The following is a 25,986-nucleotide window of genomic DNA, read 5'->3' as shown; positions in this document are numbered from 1 at the left end:
TTATTATCGCATTTCTACGATTTTTAGATACATCCATTTTATGTTAATTTGTTAAATGTTGAATCATAATATATACTTATTATTATCATTAAGTCGTATTCGGATAGTTGGGCGAGTATTAAAACTATATTATAATTATAATAGACTGGAGGTATAACACTTTACACTATTATAGGCGATCCGCGACCATGAACACGAATTACGACGAAGACTAACGAGGCGAAACACCCTGTATGTGTATATTTAATTTTTTTTTTTTTTTTTTATGAATAATATATCCACACGCATCAGCCGCACACGCGTGGGTTTCTCAACGCACTCGAGTTTTTGGATACAATAATATTTCGAATGTTCAATAATATTTTAATAACATGTACGTAAGGTAGGACGTACACTGCGTATATAATATATAGGTACGTGCGCATATCATTATGTACGTTTATTGCCCGAAGCGCGACTACCGTCCGATTAGACGACGAACATATACTGCGTATAAACTATAACATACACTATTACACAGTGTATAATGTATGGATATGAAGCATTATAATAATATACGCGCGTGTACCTGGCTCATGCCAACCTGCCACTCACTACTGGCCGTCTATAATAGTGCTGATAACCGATCGTGCTATTCAATGCACACGTGCATCGCGGATTTTATTGCTTTTCGGCGTTTAACCCCCCTCCCACACCCCTCACTAACGCGCACGCACCATCGCAGTCCACTACCAGTGAGCGAAATCTTAAATGTCATCGAGTTTATCGCGATGCGTTACTGTTACATAATATGAAGCAGGTACAGAGCGATCATTTTCACAGAAAATTGCATTTTTCGTTATTGAGGCATATAATATTAACGTTTTTGAAAATATCGTATATATAGGAGTTGTTTTTGATAAACGAAATGTTTAAAAAAAAAAATTCTATTTTCACCACTTTATTTTTTTTTGCTATTATTATTACTTTTTTTTCTCGAAAGATTCTATTTTTTAGAAATATATATTTTTAGTATAATATTCCGAAGCAGAATATAGTGTTTTTAAAGTATTTCAATTGTATACAAATCAAATTTAAAAACCCGTAGCTAATTAATAATTAATATATTATTATTATTGAGAATTATTATATTATGTGTATTTTATCGGAATGTAATGGGACGCGCGAGAGAACCGCGTAAAATGTAGGTCTACTACGGAACTATTCTAGTGTCGAGTGGGCCTGAATGTCTGATTCCACTCATGATCGATTTGTTTCATAGAGTTTTCAAGCGCTCTTGTTATTAATATTAGAATAGCAGTACATAAGCATAAGTATCTATATAATAGATAGTATGCTATCTTTAATCGTAATGTAGTAAGTAAATAGTGAGTTTAGTGATTATTAGTACTATGATGGCGAATTGACGACTACTATCGCTAAACTATACCAAAGATTAATACATAAAAATGATCTATATGTCTACGAGACTAACTATGTGACTATCTACAACTATCTAGTATCTACACTGATATTTAGTCTACCGAGTACACTCGTAAATAATCGTTGTCTGGTAAACAACATTTTTATCACACGCAACTCAAAATTCAAATATTATATTATTATATTTAATAGTGTACTATATGGGTGTAATAGGATATAACATAGGATTATGGTTCACACAATTTTATATATTATATGGTTACAATTGCAACTAATTGACTATAGTGACTACGCGTTCGAGATTCGAATTTTATGCATAGAAATATTAGAGATTCTCGGAAAAATATTCTGTTATACTGAATACAAATATATAAAATATAAAAATGTTATTTTGTAATGAATTCAAATCATAAAAAAAAGTATATTTTCAAATACGTTAATACGTATCATTGTCGGGATAATACGAACGCGCGTCTACTATTAAAATAATCATACTGTATAAACTATTCTGTTTTTCGAGGGTATATCAATTGGATAGGGGGTAAGTATAACTTGTTATCCGGCATCTAAACCGTGGAAGTGAAATAACGTCGAAATTTATTATTTATTATGAATTGTGATTAACGACTATTCACCAATTACCAATATTATAGGTACGCGTACGTTAAATTCAATACCTATGGTATTTAATAAACCCAACTGTTGCACTGCGGTTGCCAAGCATAGAGCAAGCCAGGAACGCTCATTTTTCTTGACTCGGTTTTTTCTATAGTATCTCTTAAATGTTTATTTTTATGAATTATGCTCATTATTTAGTGCTATACTATTCAGTCTCGCGTTTCTGCGGTTATATTTTGAAAATTGTGTTAAGTAAACCAATATTTGGAGTAGCGAATCCATCAATAAGATTTTCGATTTTTTACACATTGGTTGGACAAATAACTATAATCATTTAAAAACACGACCATAAACGCTTAGTGTTAATCATCAGTTACTTGGTAGGATCTGTAAAAAGTATTAGGAAGGTGATAAAATAATAAAAATAAAACGGTACCTACCTATATTATGTTTTGGTCGAGAGAGATCGTTTACAAGTACAGTGATGGACGATGGCCGTTGCAGTAGTTAATAATAAAATGTTTATCAGTTATCAAAGTTATTTCATCGCCCTTAAGATGGACACGTCACTAATAGAGTAGTAGCTAAATATATATATTACTTAATAGCAATTAATTAGTACATGACTATTACCTATGACCGAATATGGCATCGTATATGATACACACACATACAAATCAAAAGTAATATTCTCATAGTGATTCATCAAGTATTCTCGCCGCTATTTGTCCTATTTTAATTATGATTTTCGACATTTATAAGTATATTTTATTAAGTACGTATTTTTAACTATTTAAATTTTTTTATATCATTTACCGAGTGATCTGTGACGACACTAACTTTTTTTTTTTAATAAGAATCTCACTTTTTTCCTGTAAACAATTTAGCAGATTAGTTTTGTATGAGTACTAAGGATAATATTTAGGTTCATGATAATAAGTTTGGAAGATATATGGCGGCTTTGATGATTTGAAAATTATAGTATTATTTAATATTAATATATTTATATTTTATGATATTTATAAAAAATATTTGAGTACAATAAATAAAAACTAGATATGAATTCTAGATATATATTTTATATTTTTTTTAAATCATGTATTTAAGGACTATTATTGTAAAATATATACATTTTAATAACCCTGAATTTTGATTTAGGTATACATAACATCAAAACAAAAAAAAAATCATCAACAATTTATATTACCTATAAAATATTGAATCTAATTTTGAAAAAATAAGTTAATAAAGCCACAGAAAACTCCTTAAATAGTATTCCATTTATGGTAAAATCTAAATAAATAAATAAATAATTTAAAATATGGTCCTTCAGTATACTTACAAATTCTAAAAACCAGAATTTGAATATATTAATTATTAAAGAAAAAACATGAGTGAACATGCTTGGATGGGGAATCACATTGTATATATTATGATGTGCTGTATAAAATAGTATTTCTATCACCGTAAGTAATATTGTTATATAACGTGAATTTCGGGCGCGAGCATTTTAACAACGAATAATGTATATAATTATTACAATAAGATGACTCGTGGAAGAAAACAATAATATAATATTATAACGTGTCTAAGACGTACCGATAGAAATATGCGGCGGCCGCGGGGACGGTTCCGCCGTCAATAAATATCAATAATAACGATTGTATAATATTATATTATAATTTCAGTAATAATAAGACGACGACCCGACCCCAATAGTGTCCGGACGTGGAAACGGACGATCGCGCGTATTTATTATATAATAATAAATATGAGATACTTACCTAATAACATACTGTTGCTGTATATAATAATAGTATGGTATCTGGTTTACTATGTCTAGCATAAGTTTATACAATAATGTGTAGTAAAAATAGAATGTTGATGAAATTGGCATTTTCCCCTTTAATCCTATACAATGGTTTTAAAACTACACATTTCTTTTTTTAACGTCATTTTTCCATAGTTTTATGAATATTTATTAAAGTAAATAATTTTTTATTACTGTTGTACATTGAAGATAATTTTTTAAATTTTTAAATTTTTAAAAATATTTGTAATTATATTATTATTGAAGATTTTTATTGTGATTAGTGAATTAACGGCGGCGTAATAGGTTTTTCTTGCATGGTATATATTAATATATTATACTTTTAGAAACATACGCATATCAGATATTTATTTATAAATTGTATTATATAAATCCAAAAAGACTCTTATTTAGATAATAAATGCATTTTTGGTACCTTTTTAGGTCATTAACATTCTATCTGTAAAAATAAGTATTATCGTATTATGTACGTCGTACGTGGTGTCGCAGTGCAATATTTACAGGACATGGCGTTTGACTGTGTTACGGATTCTTCGGAGTTTTTTATTTTCCATATTGACGTGTCTCCGACATAATATTTTTGAGTACGCAACGGCCACCAGTGATTTAATTTTCATTAATAATTTATCGTATCGTTATAAAGCTACGTGTGACGTGCACTACATATTCAAAAGATGATACTATTTTATTCTATCAATAGTGATGATTTTTAACACAAATGAAAAAAAAAATACGAAAAATGAAAAGCCTGAGACGTATAATTAATTTAATAACGCAAAATTGTAATAATTATTAACTAGGCAAGATGAAAGTTGTGACATATTTTTCTCTGTTTAAATTCGCTGTGTAGCTAGTTCAAAATACGCATTTATATTTTATATATTATTAAATTATTAAACGTCAGAGTGATTATGCGAGTATACTGAAGCTATAGTTATATTAATACTTAATGTTTAAAAGCATAAACAAATTAATAATATTAATTAAAAAAAAAAAAATAATAATAATAATCAAAAAATAAAAAAAAATAAAAATAAACAACATTGTTGAAGTGAACACTTCGTGCGTACCTACCAATAATAATCGTATATTTACGATACATGCAAAAAATAATTAATGTTATATAAAGTTAATGAGAGGAATGATATTAATATTATGTATTGCCGCTGACTCGACGACTGCTGTTGGATAGAAAATGGCTGTCGGCGCGGTATTTGGATATCACCTATATCCGTCAAATTATTTGTTATTATATTATCGCGGTACGCATGGCCTTATTCCCGATATCGAGATGTTCCTCATCTCTTGCTCCATGAAAACACCCGTGTACACCGGTGGCATCATTTGGGATTCCTGGAAAGGCTGAAATGAGAGAAAAAATTCGTGAGTATATTATATACAAGATTTGCAGGGCAGGCACAACTTAATATTTGCCTATCATAATAATAATAATATATTTAAGTACACAAAAATACCATAACAGCTAATTTCTACAACTCAATAATATTATGTCCTCATTTGTCACTATAAGCGTGTGCAGATCCTCTGTGTCCTCTGTCAGTGGAAACATGACAGTAGCCGAGGCTTCAGGAGTTCAGACGCCCAAAATTTATTTCCACCTATATACGACCTCGAGGTAAAGCAAGCGGTCTTTGAGATCAATCCTCACACAAAATTCTGTATCTGAGATTGTATTAAACAATTATATATATTTATTATTTGCATTTATCTAAACGGTTAGGTTGAACATAAAAATACCACAACAGTTCTCAATAAGTCATTATACGCCGTGAACCAGAATATAGAGAACTCGATTAAGTGAGCGATGCATAAATGTAGATTTTCATAATATTATGTATAATAGCATTGTTTATATCCTGTATCACTAGCACCTTTTACAGTTCTACAATGGATCCGATTTGAATGCGCGGGGTCGAGCTATGAGTAGATATAGTTTCTACGAGTTTACACGATGCCAGGAATTGCAGGTCAGTTTTTTTTTTGGCGCTAATAGGTCAAAGAATATAGAACCCCCAAATCTATTGAATTGTCCTGACTTGAGACGCTATAGCTACTTACCCTACCTTCTTCACTATTGATTGTTAGCTTAAAACCGAAGCTATATAGCATAATATTCTATTTACACTATCCCGTCTTGAAAATATACTAGCCTCGTGTACCTATAAATTGGGCATATATGTAATTACGCCGAAAAAAGGCTATTTAAACACGTATGTATACAACGAAAAATAGCACACATATATACACACTTACAAACATTATCATAATTTATACTACATTATATACGCACGCGTACAGCGTTCAAGGCCACCGCATTACGGATCGGCAAAAATTTCGGTTAAACGGGTATTTTTTTTTTATTGTGCACATTATTTATTTATTTTTTTATCTCGCAATTTTTTTTTAATAAATAATCCCGGGGCATCGACTAAACATCCACTGTACAGTGGTCGGCGTCCCGGAGTCGGTCCGGTGCAGTTTATCTGTATTATATTACAAGAAAAGGACGACTTATTCCTTAAACGTTCGCGACTTATAGTTCGTACATGCCACATAACATTATATAGGTATACTAAACAATGTATATATATATATAGTATTATAGATATATGCACGCACACACAAAGAAAATATCGAACCGAATATTTCTTTTATTGTCCTTGTTCTCAAGACGACTTTTTTTTTGACCCATACGAAAAAACAGTCCATGAATAAAAGAACAAAACAGTACCAGATCTTGCCAAAAAATTTAAAATCCCGAAATTAAAATTAAATTATACCCATTCAAACAGTATAACGTTATTATGACGTGTTTGCGTGTGGATATTATAATAAATAATAATATAATACTGACATTCTACGCGTATACAAATAAATGATAAAAAAAAAATATCACAAAAACGATCTTACTATATAAAATTATAGTGTAATAATACCGTATGGGATAAAACGGGTCATATTAATAATGTAATAATGTATATTCGACGCCTTCGTAAAATAATCGCGAACGAGAAAATACATTGCCGAATCCGTGGCATTAAAATAGTTTCTTTTTGATCACAACATTTCGCAAGAAATTTATCTCAAATTATTAATCGATTAAAAATCAATATGTAAATAACTCGCGCGTATTCGCATGTATGGTAAAAAAAAAAAAACGATTTCATCACCAACGCGCAAGTATTTCTATACGGCGTGCAAAATACAAACGCGCGTAAATCAAATTTCGCAGCATACACAAAGCGAGGAGAAGACTAGAAATGCCGTTCGCACTAATATAATAATGTATATGTAATAAAAATATACTACTTCTGCGATTTAGCGAGCGTGTGTTTAGTTATGTTTTTTTCGTTTGTTTAAGGTCGGAGTCGTTTGTCATTGAAAACGTGAAATTCCGGAACTTTTTCAGGCAATCCGCGACCAACGTATGGATACCAGATGAAGTTTTTATTTAGAAATCCATTTCGTATTCGCATATATTAAAATCGAGATGAACACCGCATCGCAATATTACATACACGAGGCGTACATCCGTATCGGATGATCGGTTTGCCATCGTAAATATCGATATATTATTTTTATCTGGCGGTGGTTTATAGTAAACCACCAAAACGTTATCTATTTCAAACAATTTAAATAACTATATGTATAAAGTGATTAACCAAACATGCGCACACCCTGTTTTTCTTCAATAACGTAATTATTTAAAATATGATTTTTAGAATTTTCAAGTGAGATTATGTAAAGAACACGTGTTTTCAAACTCTTGAGATATTTGTTATTATTTAAGGGGTATCTTGTAGAGATACAAACTTTTGTTTTTCAAATGAGAACTTATTTATTCTACTGTAAATTAAATCGAATTATTTTTCTAAAAACATTGATGTGTTAGAATCAAAATTTAAACGAGTAGTTTTAGATTTATTTAACTTTGTGTACTAATAATAAGAATAATATATTAGTACTATAATGTGTTTAAAAGCACTGGGTCGACAGTAATTTTAAAATGTTAGTGATTAATGTTAATCCATCAACAATCATCTATTAAATCCATTTTATGCTTATGTAATACTATTTTTAATGACTTAATCCCTAGTACAATATTTCAATAAAGATAATAACTAAAAAACTAATCGTTTGAATAATGAGTTAGATACATTAAAATGTTCAAACGAGTTACCTAACCTACCTATTAAATAATTTGTGGTAAAAAACTGTAGTTCTCATTAGAAAATCAGATTTTTCTATCACTACAGAATTAAGTAATACAAAATAATTCAATAATTTGAAATTACGGTCTTTGAGTAAGTGTGTTTAAAAATTTCAATAGTCAGAATTTGAATAAATTCGTAATTAAAAAAAAAAATTGGCGTAAGTATATACGGTGAATCACCTTTTAAATTTCGATTCTTTTATAGGTATACTTTTTGCTGGAAACATTTTTATGACGTCTCTTTAGAATATTATATTTATGCTTCATATAATAATCTATATACTTATTGGTTATAATGTTATAAAATACCAATTAATATTATCTACATATTATATAGAATCGTTTTTTTTTTAGTAACGTGATACGATCATTTAATAATAATAACACTTTTGGCGGTATCACTATATTACTTTATAGATAATTGAATTTTAAGCTATTAAATATTGAGTCCGATACACGTATAGCATTCTACATTTCTGCCGATTATTCTATAATATTATATCGGTGTGTTGAGTGTTATATAATTGTTAAATTATGACGGCCTATGGGTAAATATAATTTAAAAATCGTAGTCCAACGCCGAGTCCGCCACACCCGCGAGTACGCATATATGCCTAACTATATAAGTATAGGTGCTATACCTACCACTTAGCTGGTATATGTTTCAACGATATAATTGTGATCGATTGACAGAAAAGGCGTTTCGGTTTTATGCTTCCTTTAAAGGAGATAATCATGGTCACAGGTAAGTTTGTCGGACATTAGATATCATACCGTATAAATTATAAATTATAATCATATAAATACCCATATCTACATAATAATATATTATTTTTATATATATTTTAGAATTTCGAGATAGGCAGTAGGAATGTTTATTAATTTGTCCGTATGCAACATTATTGGACCGCTCAGCTGAAATTGCTAAGAGTTAGGAATAAAATAATAATTATTTTTCTTTTCTGTTCAAATTGGAATTTTACACTGACACCTATACAATGTTAAGTGAAGAAACTGATAAACTATATTGTACCGTATTGCAGACTACAGTAATGTATTCTGTCTGATTAATAAATAATGCATTTATACAAACGTTATGTTTCATCAATGTTTTGCAACACTGTAATACTATATTGAAACATTTGTTTTTTTTTGCGGCGGAAAATGTTTAATCACTTTAATATCTGTCATCCGGCATCCACTAATCTCTATTGATAATTGATAACCTAAATTGCCAACGACAACTTACTGATATACAAATAGTGTACAATAATATAATATTCTTTTCACTATTTACAATATCTTATCTCACAAGTATTTTCGATTCGTATAATTTATACTTACCGTGCAGTTATGCAGTTCAAAGTGTGAGATATTATAATATTATGTACGTCCCGAGGTAATAATGGGATAGCATAGCATTTACATGTTTATAACGGAATGTGAACATTAAGAATTTATTTAAGACCACGAGGAGGAATAACGATAATTATTATATTGTAAAATAGATAAATGCATTATTCGCGTTACATGTCGAGTTTGTCATGAACAGAACCAATACTGTATAGACTATATGTTGTTAGCTTATCAAACTTAAAGTTAAGAACGTTATCTGTTTTCTTAGGTTGGATATTTTTACAATATTTAAATTTTAAACCAAAATACTCGTAAATAACATCAGAGGTCTTCAACCCGCGGGCCGCCTTGTCATAATGTGTGGCCCGCGATCACATTTGAAATTTAGCACATTTAAATGTTTAAATAATAATAATAATAGTTTGTAATTTAAAATTTAATCATAACAATTGTAATAATAAAACTGAATTTTTGTATAAACTACATGTTTTTACTACGAATGCAGCTCGCCATATTTAAAAAAAATAATACGTGGCCCTCTGCATAAAAAGTTTGAAGATCACTGACCTACATGAAAAATTGAAACACGTAAAAAATCCAACGTAGGTATACAAACACCACGGATAAAGTTCTTAAATTTAAGTTTGATAATTTGTGAATTCGCTCTTAAACTAAAAGCTAACCACACAATTACACAAGGTCGACTCTGCTGAACGCTAATTTCACAAGCTGTACACGGGCCAGAGAGAGAAAACAAAATAGACGGCGTCTCACACATTTTACTATCCAGTAATCGCTAACATCGCGTTTGATATACTTATAAGCGACAAAAATCGATTAGTAAACCGTACACCTTAGTTGTGTTATTGCTAACTAATTACCTACACAATATTATTTATCATAATATTATTAAATATTTTAAAACAGAAATATCATTACAATATCTGAAAATCGGACGTTACGAGAGTACATTTGGAGAAGTGCGAAGTTTAAGATCAAAGTTAGAAAACAACTAGCACATTTGTGTAAACACCTTTTTTATTTAGTTCTATTGTTAAATAATAATATTATTTAATGTATTTATATTGATGCGCAATTGATGTAAGACCTTTTAAACGGCTGATGCGCAAATGACGTAGGTACAACCCAAAAATCGAACGATGCGCAATAAAAAGGTCAAAATTAATAGTAGTGATTCGCAAAGGACAACCGGTAAACCGATCGCAGTGGCTTGACAATAGGTACGCCCAACGGTTGGTTGTGCGTCGAGTCGTTCGCTCTGTATCAGCGCGTGTGCATCACGTGCACCGCGATGTATATAATATATTATGCCATCTAAATATACGAATTCAATCCCCGTGTAGGCGCGACATATGGTCGAAACATATATTATTCGCATTGTGCACGGGAATAAAGGACAAAGCAATAATATAATTAGAAATTTAACCGGAGAAAAAAAAACTCGATTAGCATTGAGTTATAAGCGCAAAAAAAACCCAATACAAAACGATAAAAACGTCAACGAGAACATCGCGCAATAATGCGAATTACGATTTATCTATCGCGAAACACTGCTGCAGAAAACACGTTTTCGGTGCTAATACAAACTATGTAATATTAGCTTCTTTGTTTAATTACTGAAAGTATACAGGGTTGTTCAAAATGATTCATCCGATTTCCAATGTCGGTAAATTTTTCGTTTTTTTCGTTTTGAGTATTATATTATGGTTCACTAAATAAAAAAATGTAGGCAATATTTAAATTTTAAAGTGTATTTATAATGATACCTATAAATGTTTTGTGTGGCTTCCCTCGGGTAATCGTGTGGTTAGGATACTATAATTCACTCCACGCACTTCCGCTGTAATTGACTCCGCTAATTTTTTAGGGTTTGTGTTTAGGATGTTCGATGATAATGGCAATACGTACACAGTAGATTTAACATAACATCCCCAAAAGAAGCAGTGGCGTGGCGTGAGATCAGGTGACCTATAGGAAGCCAGGTGAAGTGCATCGGACGATTTATTTCGAATAACCGCCTGTATAACTGTATAAACATTATTCTATACATAGATATACCTACGAACGAGACGACGACGACAAATAAAAAAATATGGTTCTGTTTTTAGGTGTTCCCGCACATACCTATATGATGACCAGAATCTATCTAAGTCGATCTCGGAAACGCGGCGGCAATAGTGTATGCCGACAAATGCGTATTTGTCCCACACCGACGTCGTGTAATGGTTGTATGGTTTCGTGTGCGATTAAAATTTACGTCCATAGTACGCGGTGGAGCGAAAAATGTTGACGTGAGAGTACCTGCCTATGTATCACATATATATATATACATCGAGTGATTCTTTTAACATTCTTTCACTCATTATTTTGAAGACTATTAACGTTTTTAAAATTTTTTTTTATATAATTTGAAGCCATTATAAACCACATTTTAAAATCATTTATTTTTACTAATTTGTTTTACCGTAATCATTTTCAAATTTTTACTTTTTTGAACTACAGTATAATATACAATTTTTAATTTAGTGTTTTGAAGCAGAATATTTATCCAAGTCTTTTGGTATATAAAAATTGATTTTCGAAAAAGCAGTTATAATTAATAGTAACAGTTGTTTTAAGTTCATATGATCCATAGTGCTGCAGTGGAATCATACAACCATGCAGGAGAACACCACAAAATGTTGGTCCAATTATCTATACTTGTTAAGTTATAGTTATAACTAATTAACTAGGTACTTATTCAACATTTTCATTTATAATAATTCTCAGGAATGTATTTGTTGTTATTTAAAAACTAAAAACTATAACGATTAAAAAAGGTAAATAAATAAAATTTCTTTTATATAATGTTTATTAATAGCTTAAGATCTTGTAAAAAAAGTATTTTTAAAAACTTTTATAGTTTTAGAAACAAGGAGCTACTGTATTGCGTTTAAAGATCACCCGATAGATATTTACATGAACGTCATGAACGACTATCCATATGGATATGCATGCAAGTATGTGTTGCAGAAGAGAAAACGCAGTACGTAATCCACCGTTTAGGTCTTTGATTTAATATTTAATTACACTTTTTTTCGTGTTCTTTGTGTACCGATAATAATATATGTGTATTCGAATAATAACCTTTTCGTTGTGACGGCGTTATCAAATTTCGTTTTGTCCGTCTAGATTATAATAATATCATAAACTCGTACTTCTAAATTTGAATAATATCCTCCACATATTTTATGTCTAACATAAACATATTAATTAGCAATAACAGGTTTCTATTGTATACGAAAACAGGACTTATGAAATGCATCCCCTCTTTTATGGGGTTAGAGTAGGGTTGCTATGTTTTTTTTTACTTAAACTAGGACAAACAAATTATAAATTATATAACCAGATAAACTAAAAACGTGTGCATCTCATGTGTTAACATGACCTAGCTGGACAGAACCTATTTTCTAGTACAATCTCATCAATTGTATGAACTTTCAGCGTAGGTATACACGAAAATATATTTTTAAAAGTATCGAGTTTTACCGAATTGCTTAAAAACACGTTAAAAGCTAACGCGTAATTATAGTTATGAAATAAAAAAAGATGAGAATACGTTATAAAAAAAACAAAGGTTTTTAATTTTGTTCAAATCATATTTTGGTAGGTACGTCGGTAAAACTGCAGTTTTCGTGTATATTTAAAAATAATCGAATCAGGTACAAAAATACTCTGCTAATAATAATAATAATAATAATAATACCAGTATATAGTAGCATTCGCACATTTGTTTACTTTCACACCGCGCATATACGCAATACAATGATAAACATTATACCAAATATTTTAATTCACTATTTTAGTCGGAGTCCCTCAGCCCTCTATATTCTTTTTATCAGTCAACATTTTTGCGTACTTCTTCTAGTTGTATATCTAAATATCAATAAGGCGTCATTTAAATATTCAGTTACGTAGTATTTCAGTTACACTTTTGCATCCTCTTTCTTTGAATTAATTAATCCCCCTCCTAATTGTTTGCCAATCCAAACACCGGATAATGTGATATGTGTGTTGTATAATTATTATATTATTATAATACGGTGCCACAAGCTGCATCGATGATGACGACTCACCTTGATGTACTCCGACAGACAGGCGGTCCTACTGGACTCCCTCATGTACGCGTTGAAGGTGTGCCTGGGTGTCCAGTCGTCCATGCTAGTGGTTGGTATGATCATGACGTTTTCGACGCGACGACGCTGGAACTGGGCGTGCAGTGCCAGCATGCCGCTGTAGCTCTGGTCGACGAACACGACCACGCGGCGCGCCGAACAGTGCGATATGTCGTGCAAGAACTCCTTGGACGTGTAGATCTCGTCGCTTTCCACCTGTGGAATCGACAATTTTATATTATTATAGCCGGTGTAAACTACTCGTGTGTATGATAGATGCAGATTTTGACTACAACGGCTTTACGATATTATATTATATAGTTATTTCGAATGCATTCAACAGTATTATTCGCCCGACAGTAAAATATTATGATTTGAAATAAAATTCCAAGGAATATTTTTAATTAACAAAAAAAAAAATACGTACATGGCTTTCAAATTAAGTTTTTGCTAGGTAACTACAATACATCATTCGAATTAACCCATCATGTCTCATATAATTAATCCGAATAATAACGGTTACAAGGGTACAGATGTTTGTTGTTTCAGTGTTTGAACAACCGAATACATCCTGCAGCAAAGGAAACCCGAAACCCGATTACAAAATTCGGGTGCAAAGTCCTTCAGTTACATAAATCAATAACCAGCTTACATATTATATAAATTATTCTTACTCTATTTATCTATATTAGTACATACAGTTTAATAACTCAAAAAATACTTGTGTGAATTTTGAATTATGTACTTATACAATATATAAGTACATTAACATTTTCAAAAAAAATCATGCGCTTAAAAATGTGTTTAGTATAAAATAACGCTCTTTTTTAATAAAAATAACTACATATGCATCATCACAAGAAATACTTTAAATGGCATAAAAATTCCAAGAATTTAAAAATATCGATTTTAACTACACTTATTCAAACTATATATATTTGAAAATCAGTATTTTAATATATGTTTACATATTCAAAATTTATGTTACAGCAATTTTATCATATTATATTCAAAATAGAAAAATTGTATAATAGGTACAAACGTTTTTTTTTTTATTTAAAAACATCTAAAATAATTTGTAAATTTTATATAATTTTTAATACATTTTAGTTATTGCAGAAAAGTTTTGAGTAATGAAAAATTCTTTATTTTAAAGCGATTTAAAGTTTTAAAAAATTAAATTTTGACTATACGCGCCCCGATGGGTGAAGCACTGACGCCATCATTAGTTACTTATTGTGAAGTGTGGTTAAAATTAATATACTCGTAAATCCCTTATTAATAGGTATGGTAGGAAAGTAGCAACAAATGTATTATACTACTGTAAGTTAACTGTACTTGACTTTATTATTTAGTTAATTAAAAAAGTTGTTAATTAAAGTTATTTTTATTGCAGTTTTGAAATTAAATTATACTAAAATGTTAATAAATACAAAAACATAATAATAATTAATTTGAAAAGTTTATTAAAAAAACACGCATCATACGCATTCACGTTAGTGTAAAAAAATACGTTTGATTGGATTTAATTAAATTTCCAATTCTGAGCGACGCGAGGAATGATGTATTGGATTTACATTGTTTACAATGCAATGCGAGTATGTGTTTTTTTGTATCATTACATTTTGTTGCCGAAAACTTATTTAAAAAACTAACGAGAGCACTAATTACTAAAATTATTAAACAGCATCAGTATTAAATAAATTCAATTTTTAAATTTCTTATTCAAATGTCAATGTTATGCAATTAAATTAATTTTAATTTTTGTCTTCACTCACTGGGCATATCATACATTTAGTTAATATGGATGTTTATACTATAATTATTATTACAAATAATACATCTTTAATATTTTATTGCACTTTAATTTTTTAACATTTTGTTAACATTCTTATAATATATTATTAATTCACCGTATATGACATATGTTTACCTGCTTTCGTGGACGTTATATTATAAATGAATAAATATCGATCCTTTGGTTTCCGCAAAATTATTTTTGGTATATGTACAACGATTTATCAATGAGTTTAAACTTATTATATCCGTTACGGTTACCTATACGATTATACTCAATGACGTACGCTCAAAATCTATACTAATTAACAGCGGAGGGAGAACCTTGTTTTATACGATTTTGCATAATCGCTTTGGTTCACCATGGTTAGCAAATAAAATATACCCAATGTGTAGTAGATTTAAAAAGTATAAAGACGTTTAAAATGATAAATTATCAAGTATTTATAAATGTGATGGCGCTATAATACAGAAGGGTACAGTGTAAACACGTATTAGCACAAACGTTCGACGTGAATGGACTAAACGTTTAAGAAACGAATTTTACCGATTAAAACCGGGTTTTTGTGGAAACAAAACGGAATGTGCTGGGAACGAAAATTCTACATACTCGAAACACATAATATTACAACAAGTTGACTTCCATGAAGATATTCTAATGCACCTACTCGTTGTTTGGGATATAGATCTTTATCTATATTTTGAAATTATATTTTTGGAGATAGAGTAGATAGGCAATAAATAAAAATATAATTGTCACTTGATATCGATATACCATCGTATGCATACACATGTGTGTATAATAATAAAAGTAATGCGTAGTATATCCACACGACTTCGCTTTTATGAGTACAGTTGCATAGAATCAAAATATATTATATTTTATTTTTCAAAATGACTCTAAAACAAGATGAGAATAATTACTCCAATAGTTCTTTGGAATTGTATTTATTTACTAAATAAACTCTAACTTCATAGTAAATTAGTATTGTCCATAGTATAAAACATAAAATAAATATATTCTAAGCTAAATTTTACGTCAAAATGAATATACTATTATTTTGATGTTCTACATATGTGGTATGTCCGTAATAATAATTTTATAATTTATGACCGATAATAATTCACAGTTGATCGCTCTTTGCAGACCTTGGAATGAATAAGTTAAAAATGTATGAAAGTAAAATGAATTGATTTATTTTTTGTTTTCTATCAATTTATTATTAACTTCGTTTATATTTTTAATGAATTTTAATTAGTAATTAAACAGAATACTTCTGTTATGATTTATTCTATGAAAACACTTAATAGTTTTAGTTTATCACTTATAGCTCAGCTTAGTCTATATAATTATTTTTAATCACGATACCGTTTACTTAACCCATAATTTAAAATATATTTTTTATCAATATGTTATAGTAAATAAAAAATGTACAAATCGCAATTAACAATAATTCATCAAAATGTCCATTTTTTGTTAATCTAATAGTTATTACTCACGTACCTATATATTAGTAATGAAGTCAATCTCGACTTGAACACAATGTTGTCAGTTGTCACTATACATGATATATAGACTGAATGTTTTTCTAACTGCAGATTTATCATTTCCATAGTAGCATAGTCTGTCCGTTATATTATAATATATAATAAAATTACAAATGTGACTATATGCAATAATTATATACGATACCTACGTGATAAGCGGTACACGAAAAAAGTTTGAGAACCTCTGCGATAAGTCAATATTCATTATTGGAGGGCATCACAGCCGCTCGAACTATATATTTAACGACTATACATTTATAATACCTACGTCGTATTGGTTTACTAGTTACGGCAGTAGACACGTACCTAGCTATAGTTTTTTGGAAAAGTTAATTCATATAACATGCGTTCCCTACAACAACTATATAAATCTGTCGCGTCTATTGTAATAAAATACATCTTCCTACAATATTATACACCGTGGCCGTGCGTAGGTAATGATTTTTAAATTCGTCCAGAAATCCGTATTATTATTACGTGCATGATGAATTATTACCATTGTGTATTATCCGATCGTCTTGATCATTTCACAATACCACCCAACTACGACCGGCGGTTTATAAAATTCGTGTCGCCACGATTTATGTCATCGAAATAACTTGACATACAGTTGGCCTAGCTAGGTATTAGTATACAGTATTGGGTAGGTACGGCCCACACGAGACCGCATCGTTATAAGAAGTTTTACTAGTTAAACGACTTTTTTTATTTTTTTTTTTAATCCAAACGTTTTATTTGTTGAAATACTTATTCTACGATACCGCTTAAACACAAAAAATGAATTTAACCGAATGAACGTAGGTAACTACCGTAATTATGATGGCGCAAGAAGGGTTCTCTAATACGAGTATTTAGTGAATAATATTCGGCATACAACGAATCGGTTATTGATTTGGCATTTTGGCCGTAACATGCAGCTGTTACTTCAGTAAGAGTTTTACTTTTTATTTCGATCACTGCTACAATACCTACTTTACTATAATATTATAGTTATACACACTATAGGTATATAAGGCATACTGCATGCTTATTTTTACAATAATGCCGTACTTACAATTTTCGTGTAAAAGCATATAATATAATACGTATTATTATAATTTATAAGAAACAAAATTGATTAGGTATACTAACACAAACCGAAAATTAATTTCATTTATTTATTTATCATTGAAATAAAATGTCGTCGGCACAGTTACAGTGTACATATACTATCTTTTACATTAGAAGAATAATTAAGTTTATGTGCTTATATTGTATTATTATAATCGTTTTAAGATTTTATTCGCCCGATACTCCGATCTTAATTTTATTATTTTATACGATTTTCTTTATTACCTATTCATCATTTACGTTCTTAATATTATGTTCATTCGCTTTTTTACAGTTTCACGATACTGATGTACTAAATTTGTTTACAAACCGCTTGTTGATCATCTGCATGTACAAACAATACGCAAGCACACAACACACAATGAGTGTATAATATTGTACCAGGTACAGGTTTTCCACTATTCAATTAGTAATACACAAATCGGCATTGTTTACTATATACAGAGTAATTCACCAAGCATATTAACCCTCATTTATACCTGTATTAATGAATAAATTCAAATTCTGATTTTTGGAATTTTTAAATATGCTTAAAGACTTTATATTTTTAAATTCTTGAGATTTGGAGTGTTACTTAAGGAATATCCTGTGGCGATACAAATTTATGTTTTTCAAAGGGAGCCCTTTTCATTGCTATAAATTATTTAATGGTTTATTTTTTGAAAATTGTCATATGCCTATTCGAAATTTTAACGAGTATAATTTTTCAATTATTCAAATATTTATATTAAAGATAGCAGTCCTTAAAAATGGTTTAAAAAAATATAACTCTAACATCACTCGTTCAAATTTTTATATTGATGCTTAAAATTTTTTAGAAAATATAATATACTAAATGTACGGTTTTTAGTAATACAAAAAAATCAAATTTTGAACAACTGCACTATTGAAGAAAAAAAGTGATGATGCTTAGCGAATCACCCTGTATATATACTGCAGTAGCATGTATTCACAATAAAATATAATATATTATATATAATATTATTATAATAGTAGGTATAATTTTATAAATATATTATATTATGTGAATTACGCGCTGTATTGTTAAAATTTTCTCATGCATTTTTTTTTTTTTAAAAAATCCTTTTCAAATTGCATATAATATATACCTTTTTATGATAACATATATATTATACTAATATACCTAGTACATACCTATACCATAATAATATATAATACCGTATCTGTGATTTAATCTTAAACTTAATCATATGTCTTTAATAATAGACAATCTTATGATTTTTTACAAATTATTTTATACCACGTCATTTGAAATAAAATAAACATCGGAGTTTAATGTGAGCTATAGAAAATCTTGTATTTTCAGATAAAAAAATAGTTACTGAAATCCGATAATTCTACGAGGACAGTATTTTTCTTGTTTGAAATCATTGTTTTTAAATATACTATTTTAACATATAAACCGCCTCCCTTAGTCTCATAAATAATTTTCGGGTATCAGATTAGTGGAAAAGTATTATAATTATGGTGGTAAGTAAAACATAAAGCAGGTATAGTTTTTAAATTTTAAATTTTAAGAAAATTACTAGAAAATTTGTGAAATCGGCTTTGGCCCCTTTAAAATATCGTTTCCGTGTTCGTCGACAGCAAGTGACTCCATTATATTAATGTTTCTCCTATACATTTATATATATATAATACACGTATCTCTGACGAATGACTTACGATTCCGTTGCCGTTGGCGTCCCAGAGTATCGCGTTTCCATCTCTCCTAGCCGGGCTGGACAGGTACAGGAAAAACGTATCAGCACACCGTGCGGCGCTACAGACGCCTTTGATATATCTGCGTATGTTCAGCTTGTCGGCAGGTTCGACGTTATTAACTGTTGTTGAACTGACGGTGCCGTCTGAAAGCATTTAAGTACAAAGAGAAGGTTGTTAGTAAAATATGGAGGAAATTATATGTACCAAGTACAGAGAACGGTAGTCACAGGTTTATATTATTATATGATTTATAGTAACGGATTTGGATAATACTATAAAATAGGCACTCACCGTCGTCCATGCTCATGTTTATGCCGTTTGCAAAAAACGTCCGAATGTTGTTCTCGGCGTATCCCCAGGAAATGAGTCGGTCCTTCAACGACATCAAGTCGTTCATTGTTACAAAGTCAGCCATGTTCCGGCTCCAGCCACCAAACAGCATTACAGCCTTCAAAAAACAGTATAATAAGTAATGCTGATTATGTTCATTTCATAATTGATTGTTATTCGTTAATTATTTCGAGTAAGTACCTATTTACTCGTATGTCTATATAATAAATACGATCGTTCGGCTCGTTGTCCTGTGCTTTATATTTCTAATATTATGTTTTATTGTAACTTACAATTTCAGTGGCTAGGCGAAGACTATAATAAGACTATAAATCAGTAAATTTGAGGTAATGGCTAATAAAATAGGTATTACATTTAACTTACTGTACAATTACTTATACAAAAGAGTATAACTTACTATATAGTTATAGTATACCTTACTAGGTACCTACTTTTAACCATGGCCTATGATATAAACAACAGTGAATTATATTATACTTTAAGTAATACGAGTCTGTGTTAAGTAATTGTGCACTTGAAACGCAGTTTTTAAATCGTTGGATTGAACTCCTCCACTTAATTTTTCCCAATTCGAGTACTGCTTAGGTTACCCATGTGTTATTTCTATGGTCTAAAAGGGAGTGATTGAATACGACGGAATATTAAAACAAGTTGGTTTAAGAAAAATGATTAATATACAATTATAACTCTATTAACTACAATGGAGTGAAGCTTTTCAAACTCTTCAAAAACATTCAGTTATTACTGAATATATACTTATATTACTTATATAGAACAAAATGATAATTTAAACCGGAATAAGTGCAAAAAAATAAAATAAAAGAATTAGATACCTAAGTATGAAAACTCCCGGTTCTCCCTTACCTAAAACGAAAAGTTCTGCAAACAATAGGTAACTTGTAATATAATGACTCCTCTTCCGGTAAGAAACCTGATTCTTTGAAATATAAACATCAAAACACGGGAGTGATTTTAATAAAAATATTCATTGGTCCGTTGTATGTGTTCAAGGCACATGTCCCATACGACTGTTTGCGTATATGGTATATCGCATATGTATACAGTGCGATTTCGACAACGTGTGCAGCGCTTACACAATATTATAATGGTAAATTATATATAAAAAAAAATGTTTATTGGGCACATTTTTCGTCACAATGGACTGAAATAATTCGAATACGATATGTATACAGATATAATGTAAAACGTATAACATTAGAATACTCTTATACATTACTTTATTAGTTATTTATATATCTCATATCATTGATTTATAACTGTAATAATAATTTAAATTAAATAAATCGAAATAAATTTTTTAGTAAACATTATTTTAAAAACATTATGTATAACGCACAAACAGGCATTACGCGTGGAAATAAACAAAAATAAATCGTATAAAGAATTAAAATGCATGCTTTTATTCGTACACCGTATACGAAATACGATTTAAAAAAAAGATCTAATCGTGAATGTAGGCCTAACAAAAAAATATCGCGTAAGAAATGGCCCTTAGAAAAATCTTATAGGATGAAGTAGAAAATCACAGTAATTTGTATACAACTAAAACTTACGATAGACAGAGAGTAATATTATAATGATAGGCGTCACCGTGAAAATAATTTTAAGTACATGTATTCCAGTTTTTTTTCTGAGGTTTTAAGTATACATTTTTGATAATTTTCAAATTCTATTAAAAACCTTTTTTTTTTCATTTTGAGTACTGCCGGAGTTAGATATTGTAATACGCTAAGATTATTACTTAATACAATTATGACATTCACCTGGTTGACCGGTTTTTGCGCTGAACACTTGTAGTTGCCTCTGGTGCATCCTCTGTTGTTAGTTTTTAGGTGGTTGCATTCATCGGATAGCTCAGCACCGTCGTCCCGGATCCGCGGGCAGTTCATCAAGAACGTGTCCTTGCTGTCTACACACACAAGTAAGTTGTCAGCTTGCAAACGGTCACTCTTAGTCGGCACCACCATCGGTAGGAACTTGACCTGACAGTCCCACGACGACGTCATTGGACGCTCGTTGCACCAGCGACTGCGAACCATTTGTATGCATGCCGTGGTGTTATCGCTCAACGCTAAACAGGATTGAAAAAAAAAATCAACACACGTCACTCGACCGTCATAATTTGTATTTATATAAGTAGGCATATAATATTGTCTTAATCGTAAAAGGTAACTGTAGGCCAGGTGAGGTTTTTCACTAAATATATCGTCATCCCATAATACATAAAAAGTTAATTATGACTTATTAATGTGTAAGTGTGTGGTTATTGGGTTAGGAGAGGTCCAACATATCATTGAGTAAAATAACTGTTTGTGAATGATTTTTGTCGATTTTATTATAGATGATCATAATAATAATATATACCAATATTATATAACATTGTATTATTATTTATAAAATATACCTAAGTATATAAATTTGATGAGGATTGTCATCCACATATATAAGCTATATTAATTAAGATGACCTCGAGTTGAGTTCCAAATTTTAAAAATGACATAAGTTCAGTCCCGACGTATTTTATTGAGTATACTATGTACATATATACATTATATTATATGTGAGTTAGTTTTTGACATAATTTATAGAGTTCATGAGTTAGGTCCAAGCATATTTATTCGGGAAAATAATCTAGGTCAATCCATCCTATATTAGTGTTACCTAGAAGATACTATTATAAACTATTTGGAAGTCTCCTAAAATGTATTGTTTTTTCGTTACTCTGATCTATAAAATTATTCATAATATTTACATGAACACATAGTTAATTTTTTTTATCCATGGTTAATATTTTACATAGGCACATTAAATATTTAGCAACACTAAGTCTATAAAGATCAAATGCTACAACGACCACCTGTTGTGATTGCGGGTAAAATTCGACCATTCGAATATTATCTTACTTTGACTCAACTCAAATTTTCTCATTAACTCTGTTCATGAACATTTAACATTTTCCTTTATAAACACGATTCATAGATTCATTATAATTATGAAAGGCATTTCACGGTTGCATAATGCAAAGCATTTGCTTGTTTATTCTTGTAATGCCCATTGAAATTCTATGAAACGTATTTGTATCAATTATATTACTACCTACGCGGTTACACAAACCACAAGCCATAAATTATAAAATATTACTGATATAGTTTGAGCAAAAATATATCTGTACCTACGTACGCTTTTTACTTTTATTTTCGAAAATTCATAATCTGGTTTTCTAGCGTATATGTAATAGTATATATTATGGTTGTCAGTAATCACAATACCCGATTTTTACCGCGTGGATTAATCTTGGATTTCTATCAGAACAGTTTGCAGAAGTTTCCGTGTCGGTAAATTATCTATAATCATGTTATACTATAACATGACGATATCACAAATACACTCATATAATAATAATAATAATATATAACATCATATGCCTAGACCAATAGGCTATATTAATTTATTATGTCCGCGGCGTCGTAGTTCAGTGAAAATTTTTCAACAAATCAAACGGAATGGTACGTGCCGATCTTATAGTAAGTGAAAATCCACAAACTAAATACGAAACAATAATGCCAGATCACGATAGAAGACACTGTTATGGTTCCGACCAAATCAAACGGGTCTGGCGAGGTGGCAAATCGTTCGACACAGCTCATTAGCCATAATAATTGTTAATATAATTTATAGTATTGAACGGCTACATGGTCGAGCTATTATATATATATATATATAAGGTTGTTAACGACATCGTTGGTAAGTACAGTTTATAAGAAGTATAATATTGATAATATATATATATATATATATATATATATATGTATAAACACTGAATGTGACGCACATTTATTTTATTATGGCTGTAAAAAAAAATTACGACGCCTCCTCGTGATCTCGTGTATGCATAACACTGTTACCTATACATATATATATACCCTCATATTATTGGTATATACCTGATTTGTGGTCGATACCGCGACGCGTGTTCTGACCGCTTGTCGCCACTGGTGGTATCCGACCGCCGCCAGCCGTCTAAATGATATAATATAATAATATAGCAGCTACGATATTATAATAATATTGTAGGTAGTAGGTACATGTTAAAATATCATGTTTTCACGAGAACAAGATACTATCGATTCATACCGGCGTATTTTATTGTTTTTTAGCTGTCATATAGGTGTATCGTCAGTCGATTTGTTCGTTGAAAAAACAAAATTTATCGTTTAATAATTGAAACCACAAATAAAACCGTATCAGACAGCCGTGGACGATGCACGTCGAAACAATAAATCCAAACAAATTTTACCTAATAAAACATACTTAGTCATTTTTTTTTTCGATATTCATTTAATTAATTAGACGTGGCGGTTAAATGATAAACGAGAAGATTAACGTTTAACTTAACGAGATCCAAATATTTATGTAACAGAAATAAAGGCATATTGTATATGTGGTAGTTCATAATATTTTGAAATAAAATCTGAGCCATGTGGTATCGGAAAAATAAGACTTGTAAACGATCATCAATATTTATTGAGAGGCCGTTGGAGCAGTAAGAAAATAATCTGTCTATAAATTAATTTTTATACCTAATTGAATGGTTTCAAACTGTTAAATTTTGAATTGAAAATAAATAAATATTATAATATTATAAATAAATATTTATAATTCTTAAACAAAATAATGTTTTATTTTTCTCAGACATTAAAAACCGTAGTTTTCCAGAAAAATTATTATAATGTGAAAATGTGTGATAAACTAAATTTAGTTTTAATCGTAACTTGCCAAGTCCTCTCTCTACTCTTTACTTTAATATTCAGAAATCTGAAATATGTGAAAACTATTTTAAATGTAATTTTAGTCAGAATCACATGGGTAGCAGATTATTTGTACATTACCTGCAGTTTAAATTGTACATTATACCGTTAATTACATTACATGTCATAGCGATGATCACCATGATGAAGTTATGTACTAGGACAGCAGAGTCTACGCTAGCAGCCTCTGACCGATGCAATTACATTTGAAAGTCCGGTCAGTATGGTTAAGCCCAATCTAGGTCACTGTATATAATATATAACGCACTAACTCCAGTCTACAGACCATATCCTACTGTGGCTAATAATATAATTTTAAAACAGTTATTTCATAAATCTTTTAGGCCTGTATTTTTAAATTACTGACATTTGAAATTCCAAAATCAATACCAGCAATAATGGTTCAATTGTGGTAAACCAAAAAGTATAAAAAAAAATGTTAATACAAGATAAAATATTTAGCTATTTTAAGCATATAATAGGTACTATATGAAGCCTATACACGTCTATACACGTATTGTATTTTTAATTTTGTTTGTAGAAATAAATATTTTCCGATTGTAACACGACGTTTAAATAAAACATGTAAAACCAACCTATCCGAATATAATGTAAATATAATATATCATCCGCAATAATTTACAGCAAATTAAGTATCAAATTATATTATATCGCATTATTGTTATTAGTGTTATTACCTATTAAAGATTTTAATGAACCACAATGAGTTTAATATTAATCATAAATCACATGAAAGTTATTTACGTAATTACATTATAATATTATCTGTGTACCATTACTAAGAGAAAACGGTCTGATAAAAATGTTCGCTGCATCTGACTTGCAGAATCCTGTAAGGCACGTATGATCACTGATCATAATAATAAATTTAATGGCTGAATAGAAATTTCAAGTAAATCGATGATTTAATGATGAAAAAACTATGAATTAAAATAATGTATTATATTACATCATTATAAAAGATATCAG

At 29.9% G+C, this 25,986-nt stretch overlaps 1 protein-coding gene across 1 annotated transcript in view; it reads right to left on the bottom strand.

Annotated features, from left to right (window-relative positions):
* Positions 1–4,611: 4,611 nt before the first annotated feature.
* The window catches only part of LOC132929865 (uncharacterized), a 37,218-nt gene continuing 15,843 nt past the window's right edge, over positions 4,612–25,986 (bottom strand). The window contains exons 2-6 of the mRNA XM_060995482.1: positions 21,952–22,259; positions 20,108–20,264; positions 19,778–19,959; positions 13,598–13,852; positions 4,612–5,233 (exon numbers count right to left, since the gene is read on the bottom strand). Of these exons, the coding sequence (XP_060851465.1) occupies positions 5,126–5,233; positions 13,598–13,852; positions 19,778–19,959; positions 20,108–20,264; positions 21,952–22,259 (1,010 nt within the window). The 3' untranslated portion in view covers positions 4,612–5,125. The remainder of the gene's footprint in view (positions 5,234–13,597; positions 13,853–19,777; positions 19,960–20,107; positions 20,265–21,951; positions 22,260–25,986) is intronic.

This window comes from Rhopalosiphum padi, chromosome 4, assembly GCF_020882245.1.
Source record: "Rhopalosiphum padi isolate XX-2018 chromosome 4, ASM2088224v1, whole genome shotgun sequence".
In the NCBI taxonomy this organism is placed as follows: domain Eukaryota; kingdom Metazoa; phylum Arthropoda; class Insecta; order Hemiptera; family Aphididae; genus Rhopalosiphum; species Rhopalosiphum padi.
The sequence above is the reverse complement of the archived record's forward strand: the minus strand, read 5'-3'. Positions and strand labels throughout refer to the sequence as shown.